At 31.5% G+C, this 11,247-nt stretch overlaps 1 protein-coding gene across 3 annotated transcripts in view; it reads right to left on the bottom strand.

Moving 5' to 3' along the window:
* Nucleotides 1–11,247, bottom strand: part of LOC119644652 (transcriptional regulator ovo) — a 66,317-nt gene that overhangs the window by 6,361 nt on the left and 48,709 nt on the right. Inside the window, exon 1 of one of the 3 annotated variants that reach the window (XM_038044309.1) lies at nucleotides 279–357. The exons of the other annotated variants lie outside the window; for them this stretch is intronic. Coding sequence (XP_037900237.1) covers nucleotides 279–351 — 73 coding nt within the window. The 5' untranslated portion in view covers nucleotides 352–357. Of the gene's footprint in view, nucleotides 1–278; nucleotides 358–11,247 lie in introns of those variants that run through there. 3 annotated transcript variants of the gene reach the window in all.

The following is an 11,247-nucleotide window of genomic DNA, read 5'->3' as shown; positions in this document are numbered from 1 at the left end:
AAAAAAAAAAAAAATTCAATTTGGATTCAAATATATTTATGCAGATAGTGATGTATGAACATTTTCTACTATCTTTTTCATAATTACATCATATTCGTTTAGTTTTTATTCCTAGAATATCTAATGGTTTAAATAATATCATTTATTATATTAAATTATCGGTTTTACTCTCCGAATGCATGAATTTCGTTTTCATTAAAATAAATACATATATGCATATGCACAGATCTTATGGATATATATATATGTATATATTCAAAATGCTTGAAACAAATTACTATTTTGAACTTTTTCACGATGAGTTGTTTGACCAGGTTCTAAAGTTTCTATCGTTATTATAAAAAGCTTCATTATTTGTAATGGCACGCGGTTGTTGGCGGCTGCTTGCAAGAACAAAATTTAATTCACTTATTTACAAAATTGGTTTCTATTTTAAAATCAACCTTTTTTTGTTTTAATTTTGATTATATTCTACTAATAGAGTTTTATGAACGATTGGAGCGAACTGTTAAATAAACGGCAATTGTCAGTTTGCATTTTAAACCATAATAGAAACAAAAACAATTTTATTTGCACGCTTATGGGCAATTGCAACTGGGAAGTGCTACCAAGTTTTTATGCAATAATTTGGTGCCAGATTTTTAAAAATATTCCTCAATGTCCAGTATTCAGTAATGATAATGACAGTTGTTTAAATACGTTTTATGACGTGTTCGTAAATCATTGCAATTATGTCATATATTAATTTTTTTTTTATAAAATTAAAGTTATCCAGGGGCTTACACAAGGAATATGTTTCTATTGCGTTTAGAGAATTACAGAGTGTATTCTTAGTTGCCAAAATAATAATATTTTTATAGCCTACATCGCTTATGATGCAAAGGTATATTAAGTTTGGGCGGATGTATGCAACATCCAGAAGAACTTGAAATAGGTCCACCATTTATTATACGTATTGTTGCAGAAAAGCTTTCCAAATCCGTTCCAAGTTTATCTATCCGTCCATTGGAATTGTTTTGTTGTATTCAACCTACAGATCGCAGACAAGTATGAACGCTATCGACAGTAGTTAGGATCGAAGCTCTTTTTCGACCACTTTCCATATAAAGCCTTATTTCCCAAGTGTTTTATTATTTTCTTTTCCGTGTTTCTATGACTTTTTATATGATATTTTCTTGAACAAGGCAAAGTATTTTTTCATTATGAATTTTTTGGGACACAACGAACAAAAACAAGATCAATTTTACTTGTGAATTTTTGTGTGGGAAAATACCTCTGTTTGATATGAATATAAATAAGTTATTTTGGTTTTTGAATTGTTTGTCGGGCTCCGTTCAAAACTCATCGAACGGTTTGTTTCATTCGGGTGATTTTTGATTTGGATTCATTGCATGCATGAGATTTTTAATAAACACAAGGCATAGGGTATGACTGAAGCTGAAACTTCTGAAATCTAATACCGTATTGTCTTGGGTTTCCTTGAGATGGAGGTGAACCTCTTTCTATCTCTTTCTCTCTGTTTAAATACTAAATAAACTAAATATCTGAATCGACTGAAACAACAATCACTGCAAAACACAAACATCGCGAACATGTTAGTTTGACTAGATCGAGGGATGAGGGACATATTCATTTGTCAAAATGTGCACAACATTCAGAAGGAAGCATCAGAAGCCTTGTAAAGAATATATGTATGCTTGAATCAGCATCAAATTCTACCGTTCCGTTAATTCCCTCGTGACGCCTTACTTTGAAAAAAATTCCAATTTTTCAATAAAAATCGCTAAGTAGTAAAATTTCGCCATTTTAAATTGAGGTGGAAAATTTGGATCGGATGCATCAAGTTTTTGAACCCTCCCATATATAAACATTTCTACGAAACAACTAAGCCTTCTACCAAATTTAGAACGTGTTCTTTGCCTTCACCAAATTTAGAACGTGTAGGTCTGTTTTTCAGACCCCCCGCCATACAAACGTTTTAATGAACGGTAAGCATTTATTTGGCCAGAATTTATCACAGGCCATGGTGGAAATTAGTCCGGAACAGCAATAGCATGAAAATTAACTTTATAAAATTTCAGGGACAAGGATCGTTCATTCTATAACCCAAAGAGTATAAAAAATCCTCATGAAATATAAGTTTCATGTTGCAAAAATTTCGAATTTTCAATATTTTATGCTAAAAATTGATCAATAGCAGTAATTTGGCAAATAAAGTAACCCTAAAAAATGTTGATTTCATAGGTCCACTTAATTTGCATTTGATCCCATATAAGAGCTTGCATGAAAATCATGCTTGCACATATATAAGCTTTGATATATTAATACAAAAAGCCGAACCGGTGTACGGGTAATTAGTTATCGGCCTTGGCTGACTGGTTAGGCATAGTTTCTAAAGTAAGTTTTTGTGTTGCCCGCACTGTGCGTCTGTGTTACGAGTAAAATGGTTTAAAAATTCGAGATGTTTGTCTTTGCTTCAGTTTAAAAGATTTAAAACAGTTGATGTCTCAGCTATAAATAGCATTGCCAGACTTAAAATACAGTGAATACTGCCAACAGATGTTATGTTATTCATTTGGTTTTTGTCCGAAGTGCTTCTCGGCTTATGTCTAATAAAAAAATTGTTTATATGAAAAATGAAGAAACATTTCAACAGATCGGTTAACTTAACCGTTGAGTATCCTACATGATTTTATATGTATTTGCTTAAAATATTTCAAAATTTATATAATAATACTCGCATTTAATACTCTCACTTAAAAATTCTGTATAAGATAAGATAATTGAATAAATCATCAAAGACTCTTAGCTATAAAGTGTTACAATATAGGCGTTTATGAAAGTTGTTCTTTGCTTCTAGCACCTATATATATCCGGAAAGGTTCTATATATAATATATAATTAGCATTATTCGTATGTGTCCGCGCGTCCATTTGTTTTTGGAAGCCGTTTTACTGCCAAAAATGAGATAGAAGTCATATATAGTAAGTAGATGACGAACTTTGTTGGTGCTTGGCTGCTAGAAAGAGTACTCATGTTGAATTGAATGTTATTTTGCTATCTAAGCTTCCTATTTTAAAGTAAAATACTAACGTTTCCCGCAAATGTTGTTTTTTAATGACCGGAAAAGATAAATTTTGAAAAAAAATATACTTCAAGAACCATGTGAAAAGAATTGAAATTTCTTCCCCACGTAGACTTCATTGGTCTTGCAAATATATGTAATAAATAAATGAGCGAATGAGTAACTGTTTATTGATCGAGTGCAATTAAGTAATTTAACTTAAACCTTCACAAGTAATATGCGAAAGTCGGAAGTTATATTGACTAAATAATCCATTAGAGAAAACAATTGAGAAAATGTTTAGATTTTACGGTAAATATATCATTTGACTTTCATAAGTTAATTACAAAATTTTCGGAATGAATGAAAATGCCAATCAATGAATACGAATTACAAGTAAGTTAATGTTGCGAACGTTTTCGCAAATTCCAATTTTGTTTACATTTGCCCTGCACATGCAATTGTTTACATTTGCAGAGTAACTTCATATGCATTCGTTGTTGTTGTAAAATTCAATTTTCTTTGCATTTTACAGAGAGTACAATTTGATAGCATTTGCGTCGGCTTGTTTACGGGAACTTATTCTGTGACTAAACACTGTTTTACGGGTGTTTTTTGGGCTTTTTCGAGTTGTTTCGAGTTGTGCGTATGTCACGATTCAAGATATAGTCTGACTTATGCCTTGGCTTCTAATAATTTTGGAACAAGTGGCTAACACCTTGTGTACCTGTTGCCGTTTAAGCTCGTTCTTAGTGCTCAGAAATAATTAGCTTCTTTTTTTTCATCATTTTGAAAATACAAAAAATTTTTAGCAAATCTTTCAAGGAATTAGGATGCATGTACTCATTGAATGGCATGATATGTTAAAATGAGTTAATGTAACTTTTGGGTGGCCGGGGGGAAGGGAGTTCGTAGAAAGGAGCAGGAAAAATAAAGGATTTCAGAATTCCCTCATTCCTTTCGATCGTTCCTTTCGTCTATAATAACATAGTTTGTAATTTCATTTAACAATAGTTCAATTATATCATGAGAGAATATATAAATTTAAAGGAGAAATAATTATACAATAAAAATGAAACTGCAAAAACCAAAAAAAAAAAAACAAAAAAAAAAAAAAACCGAAAAAAAAAAAAAAAGCAAAAAAAAATGAAAAAAAAAAAACAAAAAAAAAAAAAAAAAAAAAAACAAACTCAAATGCCAAGACACAAGGTTAAAAACTTGAAATTGCATTCATGGGCTTTGGTTTAAAAATGATCGCAAATGCGATCAAAATTTATGTACATACATAGAGAGCATGCGAAAACTTACAACGTTGTAAAATTCCGTAAATGGCCGCATAAAACCGTAAAGTGATGCATAAAAACGTATTATTTTCATATATAAAATATATTTCATAGGTGTATGCAAAAATTTTGCAATAAGTATTAACAACAAATGTTATCGATAGCATGCGAGGCCCACACACAAACGCACATACATATATATATATATATTGTTGTGCGATCGCGCGTACATATCAAAATGTATATAGATACATACATATATACATGCATATGTGCATACATGCATACCTACAATACAGTATTACACAAATTCATGCGCACATGCATGCATGCATGCATGCATGCATGCACATAAGAAGGGGTACTTAAATATCAAGCTTTATTTTGTGCGGCCGCCTAACTTAAAGTTTGTCTGACTAACATTTGCACATACATAGGTATGAGTGAGTATAAATACGAGTACATTGTTTTTTTTCTCTATTTTTTTTTTGTTTTGTTTGTTTGTTTGTTTGTTTTTTTTTTTTTTTTTATATAAACATTTGTAGGTAAGCGCTCTTATGTATTTGAGATCAAGATCAAGGTTTATTTTTTTGTTTTTTTGTTATTTTGTTTTCAAAAGCGACACAGTACACACTTATTACTTTTATTACTGTTTAAGTATTAAACAAGCATTGGTAAATATTCCCACAATTGTATAGAATATAATGACCAAAGAACAAGAAGAACAAGAGTACTCTGACTGATATAAACTAAAAGCAAAATGTTATTACAGAAAATAAAAACAGGTTAGAGAGAAATACTGCAAAAAAAAAAAAAAAAAAGAAAAATTTCAGAATCAAGCAAAACAGGCAGAAGGGGGTGTTACTGCCAGTTTTTATGGTTTTAAAAAGACAGACAAAACAAAAAAGAACAAAAGAAGGAGACAAAAAGAAAAATACTCAAGTTCAAGCATGAGGACTAGAAAATTTCAGAGACGAAGCGAAAAGAGTTGTTATTTTTGGCTACCGGTGGGTTTCCGCTAACTTGCTCTCTCTCGGAGTGGGATGTAAGATGCGGCAATAACAAAAAAGGTGCAATAAATGAAAATAAATACCACACAGCTTACTAACAATATGTTTTGCCCGGCATACATTTGTATGCCTCTTCTTTTCTCTTTATTTACATCACCGAAAGCTTGGAATTATTGCTTTTTTTGCTTTTTGCAAAACATTTTTGCGAACCCTCCCGACTCTTGATTAGGGTAAGATTTTTACAGTGTCCTATCATCTCCCTTTCACTCGCTGACACGTGTCAGTGATAGTTTTTTCATACACGTTCAAGTTGAATTTGAAAAGTTCAAGTTGTGAACAATTCATCATAATTGCTATTTCATTATTATCTACCATAAAGCGTATCTTAAGCATCTATGATTGGCACTTTTTCATGCTTGATCTGTAACCATTAACTAAGTGTAAATGCAGCAAGTTTTAGTTTTTCTTGTTCACTAACAATCTCTATGATAACAAAGAGTTCCAGAAAAAAAGATGAATGGAAGACGGACGGACGGGCATTGAGATTGAGAGTAGGCGTCGGTTAACGGTTTACGCTTTCGAATAAACTCGACGCCAATTTTGGTCGAGTCGATTGCGCATTCCACGTCGACAGCCATAGATACCAGAGGTACCGGAGTTCTAGATATAGTATATTATATTTTATTAAATTTCTGAGATATTTGGCATGGGGTAAAGAATGAAAGAATGGCTGAATGAGCCCTTTTTGCTTTCGTTTATGGCATTTACGTCCAAATGGTCTGGTATCGCAACGCGATGACAGCCAAGAATTTATAGTCTGCTATCAATTTGTACCTGTATATTGAAAACTAAAACCAATGACGAACAGACGGACAAACACACTTAGGTCAATTTCCAAAGTGATTCTGATTGGATCGGTTACAATACAAGGTGGGCCTGTTTCAAGCCATCTTGCGTACATGTTGCGTACATCCGCATAAACCTAAACTAAATAATGTAGTACCACAAGTGGTGTAGGGTGCAAAAAACAAATCACTTTTTATTTAGTTTCGCAATCATCTGCGTATGTCCCTTGAAACTTCCTCGGCTTCGCTCAATGAAGAGGGCTACAAACAAAGGAAAAGAGAAGAGATGACGAAAGTAGTTTCGCTTAATCGTCTTACAATAATCGGTTGGCTTTGCGTAGGATGAGTTGAGGCAAATATATATTTAACTGGCTTGTCTCCAGGTAATTAAAAATTTCCTAAGATCCATCTAAGGCGTGCTGTAGTAAGAGAAGTGCTAGCCTATTGAATCAATGTGTACTTAATTCAGTGGAATATTAGACTCAGGGGTATCGCGAGATGTTATTCTGACCTTCCGAATAGTTTCTCAAGTCCAAAAAATCATATCAGAATTTATAAATAGCGATTGTGTTTTGTTGTATGTGTAGCAATCTTCTTTCGGCCTTCTTAATCGGCCTTAATCAATTTGGTTTTATATGTCTGTCCATTTGTCTGTCTGTCTGGTATCTGTTTCGGGAACTGATACGATCGCAAAACTAGAAAATGAGCAAAATCATATTTGATCATAAACTTAGAGATTAGGTTGAGCCATTTAAAATAAGTTTAATAAAAATCCATTAATTATTTTGTAGTTAATAAAAAATCATCTTTGATACACGTCCAACAACTTAACAAAATCTGATCGGAACATTTAGCATCACATTCCGCTCATGGCTTGTGCATTATGTGGCCTTGTATAGGCAATTATTACAATTCTTGGGGTATTTGAAGTATTTAAAATTCATTTTAAAACGAATTTTGTTTCTTTTTGTGCGCTCGCTTCGAAAGCTGAATAATCGAATACATTATCAGTTTAGATATAATATATGATGTTATATGACATTATGAATACTGTTGAGAATGCATATGTTGTTATGTTGTTTGAAGTGGTCACGAAGGCGAGTAAAATTTCCTCGGATGCGATGGATACCTGAAATTCCTATCACATTATGTGGTTGCAGGTTTTCCTTGTTTTTCATTTGCTTAGCTCAAAAATAGAAAGATGTTGGATAGTGCGCATGTAATAATTTTTATTTTATTTTTTTCTTTAAATATTGATGACCTAAGGATCTTCAAAGTCATGGTTCATTAAAAGTCAGTTTATGCGTGTATTGTTTTAGCAAAAGAAATAAACATAATATCCGTTAAGTGAGGCCTTTTCCTACTGTAAGCAAATTAGTTAGAAATTATTTCCTTATTATTGCAAAGTCGTGGCACAATCCCTTCTTTTTCTTTTAAATAATAATTTTTTCTTTATTATCTTTTTACTGATTTCTTGAGGCAACGCAAGCAAGTCATTAGCCACTTCCTTCTCCTTCTCACACCAAGCAATTCATGACGAGCAAATAAAAGAAAAGAAAAAACATGAAAAAATGAAAGAAAATAAAAAAAAAAAAAAGAAAAGAAAAGAAGCGAACAAGAGAGCATTTGGCAAAGAAAAGAAGGAAAAGTAAAAATTTTTTGCATAAACCTTAAAGCAAAGCTAAGGCAAATTCTACACTTTATACAGCTACGTGTAATTTGTATATTTATAAAGCAGCAACAAAAACAACGGTAGGATCGCTGCTTAATTCTGGACACTACATATACAGATATGTGCAATAGTCAATGGACTATATAATATATTTATATATATATATATTTTTATATATATATATATATTCTATATACAGTCATTGAAGGTATGCGTGCTTGTAACTAAATGTGTACCATTATAATGGGTGTTAGTACTTGCCTATACTATGACTATATATATATATATATATATATATATATATTTGTTTGTATGCATGTGGACATTGTCTAGTTCTGCAGTTATGCATCTATACGTTTGCTTGTATTTGATTATACAGGCTCTGGGTTCTGCTGGGCCATGATTATCGAGCCATTTTAATTTGTTGTAAGAGTGTCTTGTGTTGCAATTCTTTTTGTGCTTTTCATAGTGAGGTGTCGTGAGTTGACTTGGCTTAGTGTTGGTCTTTTTGCGCGGTGTGTTAGCACAACGTTTACTAAAAGAGTTATTTTTGCTTTTTGTTTCCTTTTTGCTTTTATTTATTTATTTATTTTTTTTGCTTTTTTTTTGCTTTTTTTTCTACCAAGGATGGTAAAAAGCGAAAGACTCAAAGGTTGTTGCAGTTTACTGCATATATATGCATGTATATATATATATATATATGCATGTATATATATATATATATATCTATATATATGTAGATGCAAGTATGAGAATGCTTGCGTTTTGACTTTATAGTAAAACCGTTGATAGGAATGTTTTCTATACATTAAGCGGCCCATCTAGTTTTCCATTTTATGTTTTCTGTTTGTATTTTTCTAGATGCATATATATACATATATATATATATATATATATTATATACGTTCTTTTTTTTTTGCTGTTTTGTTTATAATACTACGTAGAAAAATACTGGTTTCCCTTTTTGTAAGATCACGTTAGGAAATTGCTATTAAAAAATGGCGTTTACATATAAATTATATGGATATATATATATACATAGACACACGGTAACAGTATATATATATATATATATGTATATATATGTATATATATGTATATATACATTCCTTATGTGCGTATTTCTCATAGAGAACTTTTGTAGAGGGTAAAAGAAATCATAGTTCTAATGTACTCCAAAAACGGCATTTGGCAGCTGCCGCACCTTAGTATTGATCATCGACGACAATGTTTCAAGACACTTACGGAAAGTTTAGCTATGAAAATATTTCGAATCGCATATAAATCAAAACGATTTTAATAACATTTCGAAATTAAGGAAAAGAAAAAATAATAAATGAGTTATGCCTTTCACTGAGAATATGGCTTTTTAACTGTAAAGAAAGAGAAAAAACACTCATAATTTAATTTAGTGAAGAGTCAGCTCATAACTTAAATTCAAATCATTGAACTCGAAAAGCCAGAGCCAGACTCTATGCATGACAGGCCTTAGACTGTCGTAAAACAATAGGAAATATATAAGAACATTATAGTGGTCCTCAATATTAAGTACACTACACTATTTCCCCGGAGGTGTGGTATGGGAAGCGGTCGAAAAAATATTAGATTTAATACCGTTTAACAGCGTTTGCCCTCGGATCAAAAAACTTCGGTGCACCAAATTTCATCAAAATTGCGATCAGTCGATTAAACATAAGTTTATATGGGCAGATATCAGATGGATGGACGGACATACTTAAACCGATGCAGAAATTGATTCTGAATCGATCGGTATAATAAAATGTGGGTCTAGCTGAAGTGCTTCATGGTGCTGTATACACAACCGGGTAAACTTAATGTAGCTTTGCGCTATAAGTGGTGTAGGGTATAGAAAAAATTTGTGTATATATATAGATATATAGATTATTCTTACATTCGATCTTTATATGATTTCTCTATCAACTGAGTACAGTTATCAATTTTCAAATCGTATGTAAGTTCAATCTACTCGTCTGCTCGTTGATGGATACCCCTCGTATATTTTATCGTATGTAAAAAGATTTATAAATGCTTGCTAATATTTCCTTATTTTTTTAATTAATGAAAAAATGCCTTAAGCACATTTATTTATATCGTTTTATTAAAAATGCTCCATTTTTTTTTTTTTTTTTTTTTTGAAACTCGGAATATAATTATAATTGTAAATGAATTTAATTACATAGTCAGGCATATAGTTACATGCGATGATTTGATTATATCTTACCGTATATATCAATGTACATTTCATTGCTACAAATCCCATAAACCTTAAAGAAAAACAAAAGTTATTTGAAAAACTGAAAGCGAAATCAAGTTAAACTTATCGACACTTATTTAAGCGACATGTCCGTACATAAAATCTCAGTTGCTTTCTACGTTCAAGGGCTGCATAGAGCCAAAAAAAAAGAAAAAGAAAATGGCTAGAAACCCATCGACAAAGGGGCCTGACTAAAGCGAGCCACGATCATGTGTTAGCCATGAGAATATATAACTTGAGAAAACTTTGATCAAGGGAACGAAGAAAGCAGAAGGAACCCGACCTGGGTCTGATAATAAAAAGCAGACGAGAAACCTTCATATAAGCCCTTTAATAAGAGTTACTTTGAAAGAAGTATTCTGCTGATTGATATTAACGCTAAGGCTAAAATAGAAAAAAATAAGAAAAAAAGAAAAGAGCAACAAAACAAAGAAAACGTTAAGAGAAAAGAGACCGAACTATTTATGGAATGACGTAATTAAACATAATAGGTTTTCATGATCTTTTATTTTTAGAATCTACGGTAATTAAACCCTTACAATGAATACGATTTGTTACATTTGCGTCTATGCTTTCCAATGTAAAGCCAAACAGAGTATAAACCCGCTCCTCTTAGCCATGAGTTAGAGGATAAATGCATAGAAATAAATATCTATACAACATATTTACTGAAAATGAAACCTCACTGAAGGTTTTCTTTTTTTTTTTTTTTTTTTTTTTTTGCCGTTGCTTTATAAATGATTTCTATTTCCTCATATATATCGAGTTTTATAATAATAATATATCTAGACACACAAATTATATTACAACCACTTTGCTTTTTTATTTTTTGTTTTTTTTTTTTTTATTTTTTTTTTTGTGTACTAACAACAATAATAATAATATGAGTAGTAAACTAAAACGTCTTTTGTGTTATTAAATGTATATCACTAAGTTGTGTGCTACGAAAACATCTCTGAGCATTCAATCGCTTCCATAATTACACGGGGAGAACTGGAGGGAGCTGCCTTGACCTTAACATAATAACGTAAATTTACAAACCACACAATGAATGTTTATACAAGTCTCGTATTTAACGGCTATTTTAAATCTTTAGAA

Source organism: Glossina fuscipes, unplaced genomic scaffold (genome assembly GCF_014805625.2).
Source record: "Glossina fuscipes isolate IAEA_lab_2018 unplaced genomic scaffold, Yale_Gfus_2 0, whole genome shotgun sequence".
NCBI classification, from domain to species: domain Eukaryota; kingdom Metazoa; phylum Arthropoda; class Insecta; order Diptera; family Glossinidae; genus Glossina; species Glossina fuscipes.
This window is presented reverse-complemented; position numbering and strand designations above follow the sequence as displayed.